Source organism: Temnothorax longispinosus, chromosome 1 (assembly GCF_030848805.1).
Source record: "Temnothorax longispinosus isolate EJ_2023e chromosome 1, Tlon_JGU_v1, whole genome shotgun sequence".
Lineage (NCBI taxonomy): Eukaryota > Metazoa > Arthropoda > Insecta > Hymenoptera > Formicidae > Temnothorax > Temnothorax longispinosus.
In genome coordinates, this window is record NC_092358.1 from 14194112 (window position 1) to 14209808 (window position 15697).

Here is a 15697-nt window from a genome sequence, read left to right on the forward strand (position 1 = left end):
GGGACAGGAAGATGCGAGAACAAAGGTTTATCCATGGTGGAAGAACACAGGTGTGCTCATGCGCATATATTTCTAACAGCCAATAAGAAATTGATGCCAGATACCTCCATCTTGCCGCTGTACAGTTTGAATTTGGCGTTATGTCATTAATGTCAGAGCCTCCGCACAAGACTTTCATGTGGTAACGTAGTGTAACGAAACGTGGGTCAACGCACAAGAAACGTATCGGTTACAGCGCTATACGTCAATACGTTTCTTGTGCGTTGATCTACGTTACGTTACCATAGGAAAGTTTTGTGCGGAGGCTCTAACCGATACGTTTCTTGTGCGTTGATCCACGTTTATAAGTTACGCTACGCTATCATATGAGAGTCTTGTGCGAGGCTGCGGTCCACTTGACGCTACAAATGCTTCGAAGCATTCCTCTTCTATTTTCTTTCAATGAAAAAAGAAGGAGAAGAAGAACGCTCCAAAGTATTTGTAGCGTCAAGTGGACCGCAGCCTTACTTATTTATTTTTATGTTTTACTTATTTATTTTTGTGTTTAATTTATATATAAGAAGAACAATCGTTGAAGATTAAATCAGTTTGAAAAATATATGAGATTAATATTGCATACGTATATGATATAATTACAAAGTATATAAAAACATATACATGTAATGCGTACTTATTTTTAATGTTAGTAATTTTTCTCATTTTTCTTGTTTTCTTCCTTTTATATGCGTCACTTTTTTACTCATGATATGTCACAAAGTCACTTGGTACAACTTTAAACGTTTTGAAACTGCCACTTAAAAATGGCTGCATCTGGCATCTGCGCAGAACCGTATGAAATTCGTCACGAGTCATGAGCACACCTGTGTTCTTCCATCATGGATTTATCGCTTATAGCGCAGTAGGATGTGGCATGGGTGTTCTAGGGGCCGTATTCATAGTCCGTTCTTATATTTAAGATCGCCTTAAGTACCGTCTTAAGATGCCCTCTAGATTCATAGTCCAAAAAGAAGGTGGGATTTAAGCAAACTCTCAAGGCGTACTTTATTCAAGATGATCTTATTTGGGAATGTCTTCATGTGATTCATAAACACATCTAAGCATGAGCTTAAGGCTACCTTATTTATTGTGAATTCATAGTCATTTAAGATTGTCTTATTTGATACATGTTGTTAAATAAGACTATCTTCGTCAAGTCATCATCACAGAGGACTTAAGCAAAGTGAAGTAAGTGAAAAGTGTGATAAAAGTGAATAATGGATTTGGAAAATCTTGTTATTCGTGAAATAAATTTATTTAATGAAGAAGAAAATGATGATGAAGAAATACTACGTGCGCCGAAACGATATATTCGTGATAACCAAAATCCATTTGAGTTCTTTAATGAACAAGAATTTAAAAAAAAATTTCGCTTTTCAAAGGACTCTGTAATTTTTAGTATTTTGCCACTAGTAGAAGAGGGATTGGCAAAAATCAATAACCGTGGTTTGCCAATCCCTCCTATTTTACAATTATTAATCTGCTTAAGATTTTATGCAACAGCAAGTTTTCAGGTTAGTTTTACACACTTTTTCGATAAGTATTTTTTCAATTTCTTTATTTCCTCAATATAATATAAGATACATAATATAAGGTATATAAGAATCTAGCATAAATTACAATTAATTTATTTATTTTAATTTTACAGCTTGTGATGGGTGATGTGATACAAATTTCACAGTCCTCGATATCAAGAATTATTTTTCGAGTTTCTTGTTTACTAGCAAGTAACATAAACAGATATATAAAAATGCCTACGTCTGATGAAGCACGCTCTGAAAATAAACGGTTATTCAAAGAGCTTGGACGTGGTCCTGGTGGTATCGGTCTTCCATCGATTGATGGAGCAATAGACTGTACTCATATTCGCTTAACGCATACAAATTTTCAAAATATTAATGAGATATATCGTAATAGGAAAGGATATTTTTCTTTAAATGTACAAGTATGCATTATAAATTAAACAATATAAATTAATATGCATTTGCATTAAAAATTAACATTTAATAATTTTGAGTTATATTACTGCATGTATGCAAGAACAAAAATATGGAAAATTTTAAATAAATATCAGTTATGTTTTAGACATAAACATATTATTTGTTTCTTTCCGTAATTGTTTTTTTATTTTACAGGTTATTGTTGGACCGCGTACCGAAATATTAAACATTGTGCCGGAATGGCCAGGAAGTGAGCACGACAGTCGCATATCAAAACTCACGAATTTATATACAGTACAGACAACGCCAATTAGATGGAATACTCGTCGGTGATGGTGGATACCCCTCATTACCATTTTTGCTCACACCAATTAATAATCCCGTTACCGACGAAGAAATAAAGTTTGTATAATTCTATATATATATATATTATTAAAATAATAATATTATACTAAACAGTTTACACAATAATCAAGCATTACAAAAAATATAGAATGATAAAGAAGAATAAGAATGCGAAAAAAATAGAAGAAAAGCATAGACACACATATACATAAATAAAAATATATATAACAAATAAATATAATATGTAAATATATATAATATGCATAATACATATACATAAAAAAAAACATATGAAAAAACTTATAACTTTGTATTTTTTCTTTTTCTACATAAGTATAACATTATTCTTGTTCTTTTTTTATTCTTATTCACTATATGACATTAAGAAAATTAAGATAATAATAAAATATAATTTATTAATGTCATACACACACACACAAATGCAAAGAATTACACACATACACATATATTATAGCAAAAATAACAAAAAAGTACTAAAATAATTTTTAAATTTTATATACACACATATATACATACTTGCACTTTTTTTGCAGTTATAACATTATCCATGGGAGGACTAGAAGAATTGTTGAGAGGACTTTTGGTATTTGGAAGCGCAGATTTCCGTGTTTGTCTAAAAGACTCACTACAAAATTATTAACTTCCACGACAATTGTAGTAGCATGTGCTGTTCTACACAATTTATCGTTAATTTTGAATGATAAATTAGAAGAAGAAGAAGAAGAAGAAGAAGAAGAAAATATGAACGATGAAGTTCCTGTACCTCAACCTCATTGGCAACCTGGAGATGGATTTGTAATGCGAAATGCTCTAATTGAACGACTTTTTAGATAGGCTGACTAAGGACTAATTTGAAAATAATTATCTTTATTTATAATGTGTTTTCGTATATAATAGTGCATTTCATTATTTTTTAAATAATTCTTACATTGGAAATATTTCTTATACTAATTTTAAGTTAATTTTGTTAATTTCTTGTGAATTAGCAATTTCTATGTCGTTCTCATCATTTACAAAACAGTATTTATACTGCCATATATTGCAATTCCATTAACAGACGTTATATTAAAAATACAAACTAATGTTTATTACAAATTCACATAAAAATAATTAAAATGAGATAAAACACGTTTATATCAGAGAAGGTGGAATAATTAATATGATCAGAAACTCTAACACTGATATAGATAATGTCTATTTAGATGTAAGGTGTATTTAAGCTTAAGATAATTTAGAAATATTATGTGACAATAAAGATATATTAATTTTTTTTATTTTGTTGAAACGTTACATATAAAAGAATTCTTTTTTTCGAACACAAAATATATTATACAAAACATAGTTTATTTATAATTTATTATAAACTATATACTTTTTTATAAGAAAATAAAAAATTGCACGAACAGATCAGAACTTAAATATCCTTTGTTTTCTAACATATATATATATATATACCGTATAAAAGAAACTAATTATGATTTATTGTAAGTTAATGCTATAAACGTAACAGTCTTTTCGTTGCTTAAAACTATTCACATAAAAAAGTTACACAAATAAATCAAAACTTAAATATCCTTTGTTTTCTAACGTATATATATATATATATATATATATATATATATATATATATATATATATACCATATAAAAGAAAGTAATTATGATTTATTGTAAGTTAATGCTATAAACATAACAGTCTTTTCTTTGCTTAAACTGTATCTTTTTTTCGTTTACAAATAATCACATTTAAAAAGTAAAGCAAATATCACATACAAAACAAAAAATAAATCTCACATACGTAACTAAAAGAGTAATATAATGATGCCTTAAAATCGTAAATTAATATTTTCCTTGTTTGAATACTGATTTTCTAAAATCTTTAGTTTAGTTTTATTAATTTCTATTTCAAGATTATTTATTTCATTTTTATGTTTTATTTCCATTTCGTTCAACCGTTTTAAATGGTTTTCTTTTATTTTAGCCATATCTTCCTCATGTTTAATTTTAACAACTGCTAATCGTTGCTCTTGATCTATTATTTGATTTACACGTTGCATTCGTAAGTTTTCTTCAGAATTAAATAATTCTTGCTGCGTGTTTTTCTTCCTTTTCTTAGATATTTCCTCTTTTTTTATGTCTATAGTATCAGAAGTCATTGATCGCTTATTATATTTTTTTGAAATAGATATATCTGTAAAACAAATGAGATAGTTTTGCTGTTATATTTTATACGTGTCATAGAAAAATATTAATATTATATATTATAATAATAAAATTTGATCATATAATTTATTTATTTCATATATACCTTGAGAATCAATAATTTTTATGTCTTTCTCATCATTTACAACATGTTCTTTGTTTGCATTATCTAATTTATCTTCATTTGTATTACCAGATATTGTTTTAAATGAAAACTCATCTTCATCTGAAATCCATTAATAGTCCATTAATAATCCATTAATATATTATAAAATAAAAATAAAACACGTTGATATAAAAACATGTAATAATCTTGTATTACAAAAAGCTCAAAGATAATGTAGTTAATTTTAAAAATGATAAACTTATATTTTATATTATATAAAAAATTATTATATTCGTTATTATATATTTTTATATATTTCTATTTTTTTAAAAAATATTAATATATATTAGCATTCAAATATATAACTTATACCTTGCAAATCAATCCTTATATCGTTCTCATCACTGAAATCGTCTTTACTTATGGTATGTAGTACATGTACATTTTCATCAGTAGATATTATATTAAATGCAAGTTCACGCTTATCTGAACTTTATAGATAGAAGATAAGAAAATACGAAAAAAACATACCGATATTTAAAAAGATTCCATATATTTATAGTGCTAAAAATTCAGATAATATAACTAATTGTAGACATACCTTTGATCTCTTTTTCAGTCATGTTTGAAGAGAATAGCACTGGTGCATTTTCCATAAGATTCGGCGCTATATTCAGAATATCAGGATCAACAGTTGCTTCTTCTGTTGGTGGTCCTCCACCAGTTGCTAGATATGATTGTCTCTCTTTAGTTAAGGCATCTCTTTGAGACTGTTTTAAATTGGCCCATAATTTTTTTAACTGTTGTATGCTTCTCTATAAATAAAATTGTATATAATGTTTGAACTGAAGCATGTATTATATCCAGAGAGAAATTATAAAACTTCTAATTATATCTAAACTAGCTGACCCGGCGAACTTCGTACCGCCTAACAGTCAATGAATGTAGTGATACCTTTTAGCTAAACTTAATTTATGATTTTAATTAACGTAATAAAATGAATACAAAAAATTTATTAAGTTCAATAGTTCATTAGGATAATATATATAAAGAAAAAAAAATTCAATAAAAGTACAAAAATCAAGTATTTCAATGGCGTGTCGGCAAGACATTTGCTTTGATGAAGCTATGTATTTTGCTGCATGGGTTACACTTAGGTTGATTCTCTTCAGTGAAGCACCTTGTGATATACGACATTTTTCGTTTTGTTATCAGGCGCAAGAACAAATAAAGCGGATGGTTTGCCGACACGTGAACATGCCACGTACAATTGACCATGAGAAAAACATGCATTTTCTAAATTCAGACCACAAACACTGAAGGATTGGCCTTGTGATTTGTTAATCGTCATGGTGAATGCAAGACGAATCGGAAATTGAATTCGTTTAAACTCAAAGGGCATATCGGTTGGGATCATCGGAATCCTCGGAATGAGAACTTCCTCACCTTTTAATTTTCCTTTGAGTATCGTCGCGTGAATCACATTGATCATCAGTTTTCTTATCACCAAACGCGTTCCATTGCATAGTTTTGGTTGGTTTAGATTTCGAAGCATGATGACTACCGAGCCAACCTTTAGTTGTAAATTGTGTGGTGGTAAGCCAGGCACATCCAAGGAGTTTAAAAATTCAGTTGGATAGTTGGTGGCTTCGTCTTCGTTTGTTACACAGTCAATAGATTTGAATGAATGCAGAGTACCAACGATTTGATTCTGAATTACAAAGTTTAAGTCATCCACATCTTTATTCTTGGCCGCTAAAATTGCTCGCTCACTCAACCATTCGTTATTTTTGTGGTTAGCAATGATGTTCGGGAATACTTTGTTGATGAGCTCGTCTTTCGATGAGACAAAATTGCAAAAATTCGGAGGAAATGAAATCAATCCGCTCGATTCGTCGACAGGAACACGGCCATTACCGATAGTCAGCAATTGTTTGGAGAAATCTTGAGCAGATGAATCATTCAGCAATGCAACTCTCATGTTTGCTGCCAGCTGAAGTTTCTTCACATAGCGCCACAGATTTGATGATTTGAGGCAAGCGTTTATTTCATCGACAGCAGTCGATCTTGGAATGACTGGCAGTGTTTGGCGGAAATCGCCAGACAGTAAAATCATTGCGCCTCCAAAACATCTCGAGTCATTGCGCAGATCTTTCAATGTTCGGTCAAGTGCTTCCAATGCGCGTTTGTGCGCCATTGTGCATTCGTCCCAGATGATGATTTTAGACGCTACTAAAACTTTGGCCATTGCGGAGTGTTTCGCAATGTTACATGTCGGTTGTTCAATAGTTTGAAGGTTTAACGGCAATTTTAACGCTGAATGAGCCGTACGGCATCCTTCTAACAATGTGGCCGCTATTCCAGAAGAAGCAACTGCTACCGCAATGTCGGATCTCGCACGAACAGTGGCCAAAATCAATGACATGAGGAATGTCTTCCCAGTTTCACCGGGGGCATCCAGGAAAAATAAGCCACCATTTCCATCATCAATTGCCTTCATTAATGTATCATAGACTTCCTTCTGTTGGGGGTTTAACAGGGGTACATTGTCGTTTGAACTGATTGGTCTAATTCATGTCGATCATATTCACGTTCACGCTCCAATTCTCGATTAAATGCGTCATTCATTCCACGATCTGGCGCTGGCATTTCTAACCTGACTAACAAACTGCCGCACATGAGGTAACACATGTCTTCGATCAAGAGCAAAGCCTGGTTATGCATCTCCTCATTCGCCTCAAGATCTGGATTTCTTGAACTGACACGAATTCGATGTAAAATGTCTTTTGACATGTTATCCTTGTATTTGTTCCACAGGTCACGTGGATTCGATGGGAAGCATGTCGAAATAATGATAGCAAATAATGTGCGTATCTGACTTGGAGATGCAGAAATAATTGCTTCAGCGATTGTCGTGTCCCAATGAGTATCGTTTTCAAGCAAATTGAGCTCTTGACATGCAGCACGAAATGTTGGGCACACTATACCATTAACAGTTCGTAGTGATTCAAATGATGTTGGCCCACAAACATTCACCAGCAACAACCGCAAATAGAAGCATTCATCATTCTTCGGATGAACTGTGTAAATACGACCAAGAGCATCAGTAGAACGCACATCCGGATGACCAGAAACCGCATCGCCTTGCTTCCGACGTTGAAATTTTTTCGATGAAGCGTTCCAAGTGTAATAACGTGGCATCTCCGAGTAAAGCAACGTTCGTGCAAACGGATCGCTTTGACAAATCGCAAAGAAACTGGTCAATGTTGTCGCTGGAGGTGTTTCAGCACGTTGAGCAACATTCGACGCGGTGAAATATACTCGTTGACCATTCTCCAGATGCACCGCCAAATGTACAACAGTGGGATGACGTTCGTGAATAGGGAATGAGAATATACGCCAAATCGCCTCATTGCAGTTCACATATCGACCAACTTGATAACGCGTAATTTCATCGTTGGTATTGGAGGTTTGGATGCCAAAAACCGCCATATCGCTGCCTTTCGTGACATATTTGCAGATGTATTTGATCGACTTCACCGAATTGCAATACTCAACGTTGCAATGTGTCTTGAATGTTTTGGAAAGAAGTGGCGAATATGGAACAATCCAACTGTTGTCGACCACGAAATCGTTTCCTTTCACTTTCGTTGTGATAGTTCGACCGTTATCGTCGGGTGATCGACGCCGATACAGTGGATAACCATCGTTGCCAGTAATGGTCTCCGCCGTCAATTTTCGTGGATAACGTTTGGAACACTTGCCGTCGACCATGCACGGTGATTGGGGGTTGATGGCGCCACACGGTCCATGAATCATATTCGTAATTACAACATCATGTAGGTCTGGATCGGTTTCGGGATCAGGAATCTCGGCACATATGATATCATCTATTTGGTCTGGTCGAATTCTTTCGACTAACCAAATAAGAATGTGTGCATGCGGCAAGCCTCGTTTTTGCCATTTGATTGAATACATCCAGCATCGAGTATCTCCAAAGACGCGTTGCTTAACAATGTAGTTCATCAGCGACCTGATTTTTTGCTTGAAGACACGTGCGGTGATGTCGTGCCGATCACTTGATGTTTGTCCGGGAAGCAGCATTTGAACAATTTCTATCCATTTCGGATTACACGTAAAGGTAATGAATAGATCTGGCCGACCGTAATGACGAACATATGTCATTGCATCTTGCGCATATTCATGCATATGACGCGGGCTACCTGTGTACGTCGCCGGTAGAATAGTCAATCGACCAACATTAGCTGCATCTCCTTCGGTGCTAATTGCATCGCGTAAATGGATATACTCCTCCGAACGCAGTTTGGCTTGATTCAACCGAATGAAAGTTAGACGCTCCGTTTCGATTTTGACGTACATGTCGACGCAATATTGCTGAAGCAATCGACGAAATCGCAGCAAATAGTTGTCAGCATTTTGACGAATCATCAAACGATATGCGTAATAATTCATCGAGCTAACATTCTTAGTAGTTTCCTCACCTGAAATAAAAACAGTAAAATTAGTATCTTAGAAGTAAAACTTACGTCCGTATATTCCATGAAGGGGTGAACAAAACCGTGTGATCACTAAATCCCCGAAGGTCACTTTTAGCGTATTTAAAAAGGGTTAAGATAAATGATTTAAGATTGGTTGCCAGCCCTTTGCCCAATATTCTCCAAACAAACAGCCCCTAATCCCCCTTAGTCGACTCTTACGACTTCCTGGGAAATTAGTAGTGGTTCTATTTTTTTTCGAAAACCAAAACTAAACCGAGCAAAATTTATGTCATGTTGAAATGAAAACTATGATATTAATACTCACCATTCAATGGATTTATCATCTTGATTGCTCGGGGGGGTGTCAATCGCCCCGGATTTGCGATCGATCGATGAGAATTCGTGGTTCGAAGGACCAGAGGGGCAATCCCCTCACAATTTTAATTAAGCGAATAAAGCGAAAAGCAAGCGAAAAGCGACTCACCGTATCGTTGCCCGATGTTTTCGTGGTGGCCTCGTGGCGTCCGGTCCTCCCGGTGGTGATGGAGAGCGGAAGGCGTGCAGCAGGCTAAGATGTGCAGGCACTCACGTGCCGCGGCAGGCAGGCAGGCAAAACGTGCAATACGGGCAAGCAGGCGATATAGCAGGCACATGTGCAAGAAGCAAGCACTCAAGCCCGAGATTACTGAGACGACTTGTTGAGCTCCGAAACTGCGAGTTCACTCGATTACTCCGAACTGTGCGAGCGCAAAGCGAGTGTGTGTTCTCGAGTCCACGTTTGAACAGCGAATCCTCCCACGGTACTCCTCGGCTCGCGCACCTGCGAATAGCGGCCGGAGCGAGTACTCATGGTTCCAAATAATTACGGGCCACCCGTGGGCGGGCAGCACGAGTCGGGTGAGTCGCGCGAGTGTTGCTATCTGTCGCGATCCGTCAACGTCTCGCGCGAGTCACGAAATACGATTTTGTACATTAATTGTACACGCAACTTATCAACTAATATGTACAACAATTAATGATGACGCGAACATCTAATATATAGATGCGAGCGCCAAACATACCGCCCACCAAAATACAATGCTTTGTATTTTTTTTTGTTTTTACTCGGAGTCCGCGTCTCGTGGTGTGCCCGTCGGCAAGGGGCGCAGCTTAACCGGGAAACGCGAGATCGAGCCGTCCGCCACCCAAACCGTGGCGACACGCGGGACGCCATCGCTACCGAAATGTAGCGGTTCTACACAGCCGCGTTTCCAGCGCAACGGGAACGCGTTGTCGTCTTTAGTGGCTGAGTCTGCCGCCCACCCTGAGAAGTCCCGTTGGGTCTAGGAATGGAGCGAGTGAGCTGAGTGACTTGGGTAGTCTCTTCCCGTTCCCCAGTCGATCGATCCCCCTACCGAAGGACCCCAGCTGAATCAATTTTACCACCGCTAGTAGCGCCGAATGCGCTTCGAGTTGATCCACGGCCAAGGTCGCGGATACCGGCTTGGCCCCGGATCGAGTCGCAACCTTATGAGATACGCGATTACCCTACGAATTTTATCTAACGACAAATCTGCTTAATTGCAACGAGATTTGAACGAGTAGATTTGTCAAATCCGTGAAAAGCGAAGGGTCGGACACAAATGGATGCGAGACAACGACGCGACCCGAATGATTGCGCTAATGGGTTTGTCAAGCGAATCGAGATAATAGGGCGCGCGGGTGAGCAACATTTGTTGACGACCTTCGGCGGAGGTCTGGCCGTCTGGCGGCACCCGCAGCCCTCCGTGATCGCGGGAGCAGCGCGAGTCCTACGCCACGACGTCGGTAATTTTTGGCCTCCGAATGAGGTTTGGCCGTTTGGCGACACCCGTAGCCCTCCGTGATAGCGGGAGGAACCATGGTGATCGCCAAGACAGAGATATCCACGAGACCGGGAATGTGTGGTGACTCGCCGGTTATGACCTCCGAGTGAGGTCCGGCCGTTTGGCGACACCCGAATGGTGACGCGCCAAGACGGCGGTAATGCGGTCCTACCGTTCGGCGTCACCCGAGTGGTGCCACGCCAAGTGTCTGATGACTCGACGGTGCACGATAACGGGGTGAGGATGTAGGGCCTCGCCCTCGTTCAGCGAGCTACGATTACGCGAATATCTTCGCCGCGACGTGCCCATGCGACGTGCGGACGAGAGACATCACGCGTGACGATGTGTGACCTCCGAATGAGGTCCAGCCGTTCGGCGACACCCTAAGCTCTCCGTGATTGCGGGAGGAGCAATAGTGAGACGCCAAGACGGCGGGAGTCGAAGACCTCCGAATGAGGTCCGACCGTTTGGCGACACCCGAAGCCCTCCGTGATAGCGGGAGAACGATGGTGTTACGCCAAGACGGCGGTAACAAGGTCCTACCGTTCGGCGACACCCTAAGCCCTCCGTGATAGCGGGAGGAACAATAGTGAGACGCCAAGACGGCGGGAGTCGAAGACCTCCGAATGAGGTCCGACCGTTTGGCGACACCCGAAGCCCTCCGTGATAGCGGGAGAACGATGGTGTTACGCCAAGACGGCGGTAACGAGGTCCTACCGTTCGGCGCCACCCGAGTGGTGATGCGCCAAGACGGCGGTGTCCAAAAGCACCGTGAGTATATGGTGACTCGACGGTGCACGATGAGTCGTAAGGGACCCGGGACGGGGTGAGTGTGTAAGACTCGACCTCGTCCAAACGAACTACAATTACACGGATATTGTCACATTCAATTACACATATTGTCGCCGCGAACGTGCCCATGCGACGAACGGGCGAGAGACATCACGCATGGCGACGGGCGCGCGATTATGTCTCGAGGCAATGCTCGCTTAGTGTCCGCCTGTATTCTCCGGTGCCGCGACGTCAACGACCGGAGTTACCGCCGGAGCGGTCGCGAGAGACGGGACGCTAGCCTGCTCGAAGTGCAGGAGAGAGTGGTGCTTCGCCTGACAGGACCGGCAAGTCCAAAGGCTAGGGCAAGTCTTCCAGTTATGGCCCGCGCGGAGGCAATTCAGACAAAGTCCCCGTTTGCGTGCGAAGCTATACCGTTCTTGGGCCGAGAGCTGAAGGAAAACGGGGCACTTAGTCAGCAGATGCTGCTCCGTGCACTTTGGGCACGCGGTGCTTTGAGCGACGAGCGAAGTAGTCGACGCGGTTTTCGTTGACGGCTGAGGTTTTGCTTTACTCGACTGTGCCGAAGGGTTGGATGCCGACGCGAGAACCGTGCAGTATCCCGCTAGAAATCTCGTTAATTGGTCATACCGCGGCGATTCCACGGTCATGTGGGCCGCTTCGAACTTCTCCCGGAGCGTGGGAGTGAGCTTTTCGAGTAACTGATTAAGCAGCATGAAGTCCCACGCGTCGACAGGATAATCCAGCATACTCAGGGCGCGCGTGTTCTCGGTGAACACGTCCAATAACGCGCGGAGGGATTCGGCGGAATCCGCAACCAACGGTTTGGCGTGCACGAACGAACGCCAGTACTGCGTCGCTAATTTGCGCCTATTCTGGTAGCGCTCTCGAAGCGCATCATACGCAATCTCGTAATTTTCCGCGGTCAGTGGCAGGTTTCTCACTACGCCGAGAGCCTCCCCCGATAGCGAGGCCAACAAATATTGATATTTTTCGATCGCGGACACACCGCGATTTTCGTGAATCGCCTGGTTATACAGCGCGATAAACGACGGCCATTTGTCAAGATCACCGTTGAATTGAGGAAGGGCGATCTTCGGTAATTTAATCGCGGAGTGATGCGCCGGCGGCGCGCCCCGCGCGGATTCGTCGGTCTCCCGCGCAGGAACGAAGCTCTCGTAACGCCCTACTACCGCGAACCGCATTGTGTCAAAGTCATTACGTATCACGTCTTCTTGGGCGAATTCTTCATCCGTAGCGTCTTGGATTATTTGGAGATGGGCCTCCTCAAAATCCTGAACTAATTGCGCTACCGCCGGATACCGAACAAGGAAGGTTGGCCTCATGGCCACGTTGTCTACTGCGAGCATCGAATATTGATGCACTTCCTGCATGCGCCGAATGCACAGCTCGCGGCGCCGCGCGCTGCTGCTTCGAGTCATCTTGAAATCGGAGTGCAAGATGTACTTGTCTCAAATTGAAGGCCGCTCGTGAACGCGCGACGCTATGCTCGTCAGCCGGTAGCGAAAATATATACACAACGATAAACGAAGCAACGAAAGTCGAGAGAATTCAGGGGGTGGCAGCCAGCACAACAAACGCAAGAAGTATGGCTCGCTCCGGAATGCGGAGACCAAATAAGCATGAGCGAAGGCCGCGCCGCTCGCCAAGGTCGAGGGGGGGCGGACGCCTCGAGCTCGAAAACAAAGATTGATGGCGATGAAAGTTCACGAATAGTCGATCGCCCTTCGCAATTAATTTTTTCAAATGCAAAATCCGCAACAATTATGCTACGATTAGCTCGAGAGATCGGAGTAATGGCGTGCGCGCGAAAACAACGAATACGCGGATATATTCGCCGCGACGTGCCGATGCGACGTGCGGACAAGATATATCACGCGAAGGGCACACCCCGATTATCCGATTTCAATGTTCCGATGGACCGCGAGATCAATGTTCGATTAATGAACCAACTAGGTGGTCGAGTGATAGCACGCGCGCAAGCAATTACTCCTACGCGGATATCTTCGTCGCCACGTGCCGAGTGCGACAAAGGACGAGAGATATCACGCAGGGCAAGGGGGCACGCGCCGATCACACGATGCAAGAAAATTCGAATGATGGCCCGCACGCAGGCGAGACCACAATAACGCACGCCGATTAGTCGAATGCAATGACAAACGCTCATGCGGAGTTCCGATGAATCGCGCGAAAGGTCGGCGGAAGCTTCTAGACGCGAGAAGGAAAGATCCGGCTCGAAGGACCAATGCTCGGGGGGGGTGTCAATCGCCCCGGATTTGCGATCGGTCGATGAGAATTCGTGGTTCGAAGGACCAGAGGGGCAATCCCCTCACAATTTTAATTAAGCGAATAAAGCGAAAAGCAAGCGAAAAGCGACTCACCGTATCGTTGCCCGATGTTCTTGTGGTGGCCTCGTGGCGTCCGGTCCTCCCGGTGGTGATGGAGAGCGGAAGGCGTGCAGCAGGCTAGGATGTGCAGGCACTCACGTGCCGCGGCAGGCAGGCAGGCAAAACGTGCAATACGGGCAAGCAGGCGATATAGTAGGCACATGTGCAAGAAGCAAGCACTCAAGACCGAGATTACTGAGACGACTTGTCGAGCTCCGAAACTGCGAGTTCACTCGATTACTCCGAACTGTGCGAGCGCAAAGCGAGTGTGTGTTCTCGAGTCCACGTTTGAACAGCGAATCCTCCCACGGTACTCCTCGGCTCGCGCACCTGCGAATAGCGGCCGGAGCGAGTACTCATGGTTCCAAATAATTACGGGCCACCCGTGGGCGGGCAGCACGAGTCGGGTGAGTCGCGCGAGTGTTGCTATCTGTCGCGATCCGCCAACGTCTCGCGCGAGTCACGAAATACGATTTTGTACATTAATTGTACGCGCAACTTATCAACTAATATGTACAACAATTAATGATGATGCGAACATCTAATATATACATGCGAGCGCCAAACATTGATATTGAAGTGATATCCATCGTCTCCTTGCCAAAACATCAGCGGGTATTGCAACGTGTCATATGAACGGTGTGTTTCATATATTTGTTGCAGTTGCCCAGTATCGCGACGTGTAAGCACAATATCGCGTGTTTCCAAGTTTTCACCAACAATCAGGATTGCAACTTCATCTATTGTTGGAGCGTTAAATCTGCGTTCGTGTGTTCCAGCTGGTCGTTTATCCGCTCTGATCACGACTTTGTAGTCATCATTTGGCATGCGCTCCAACGCAGTTTTGAACAGCCTGACCAATGCATGATGTTCATGAAGTAGTTGCTGCAGATCATGAAGAATTACTCTTTTCATTTCTGTGTTGATCTCTTGACGCCGATCAAGTTGTTCCTCCATATTGCCCATGAAGTATATTTGTAAGAATTTATGCTGTGCATCTTCAACAGGTTGCAATGATCCAATTCGATGGTGAATCTGGCCTTGAATCTGTAAAGTCGAAAGCGAAGTCAGTATTACTGATTTATAATCACAAATTTTTTTAAATGTTAGCATGCCTTATTTATTTTAGAGACAAATACAGAGACCTAACAAACAACATTTGAGCAAATTTTTTTGTCTTAAATCTTATCTTTTAAAGAAAATGAACATTTACTCTCTTCAACATAAATTACCTTGAATGTCGGATGAAATCCATGTTCTACGATAATGTCTGCCCCAAATGAAGTCATTTGAAAACAGCCATTGTATTTTTGAGTGTTCGCTAAAAAATGTCGTGATTCTGGTGTTTCGCCACGAAGCAATGAATGCAATGGCTCAGGTGGCGGAGTCAATAATGGCAATTTCACTTTGCCATTAAGGCAACACAATCCAGGCGTTTCTCCAGCAAACTTCAATGCGCCACAATGCCCACAAACAACGTCCATTGGACCAATGCGAACAAAAGG

General features: G+C 41.2%; 2 protein-coding genes, 1 long non-coding RNA gene and 1 pseudogene across 3 annotated transcripts; 1 reads left to right on the forward strand and 3 right to left on the reverse strand.

Moving 5' to 3' along the window:
- The first annotated feature begins 1641 nt into the window (after positions 1-1641).
- LOC139824188 (putative nuclease HARBI1) lies at positions 1642-3183 on the forward strand (annotated as a pseudogene).
- Positions 3184-4671: 1488 nt separating this feature from the next.
- On the reverse strand, positions 4672-5383 carry LOC139821090 (uncharacterized). The gene is made up of 3 exons (XR_011734177.1): positions 5251-5383; positions 5022-5135; positions 4672-4769 (listed from the first exon to the last, which is right to left on the reverse strand). It is a non-coding gene; the product is annotated as an uncharacterized lncRNA (long non-coding RNA).
- Positions 5384-5817: 434 nt separating this feature from the next.
- On the reverse strand, positions 5818-9492 carry LOC139817483 (uncharacterized). The gene is made up of 3 exons (XM_071786003.1): positions 9474-9492; positions 7306-9151; positions 5818-7216 (listed from the first exon to the last, which is right to left on the reverse strand). Exons 1-3 carry the CDS (start codon positions 9490-9492, stop codon positions 5818-5820), a joined length of 3264 nt encoding a protein of 1087 aa, XP_071642104.1.
- A 2489-nt stretch (positions 9493-11981) lies between these two features.
- LOC139818155 (uncharacterized) lies at positions 11982-13178 on the reverse strand. The gene has a single exon (XM_071786970.1). The coding sequence runs from the start codon at positions 13176-13178 to the stop codon at positions 11982-11984; it is 1197 nt and encodes a 398-aa protein (XP_071643071.1).
- Positions 13179-15697: the final 2519 nt, after the last annotated feature.

Excerpts from the sequence above, each read along its gene's own strand:
- LOC139817483 (XM_071786003.1), bottom strand. Across the intron at positions 7,217-7,305 it reads TGCGGCAGTTTGTTAGTCAG|ACCAATCAGTTCAAACGACA; the intron begins GTTAGAAATGCC and ends GACATGAATTAG.
- LOC139818155 (XM_071786970.1), bottom strand. The coding sequence starts at position 13,178 with ATGCAGGAAGTGCATCAATATTCGATGCTCGCAGTAGACAACGTGGCC.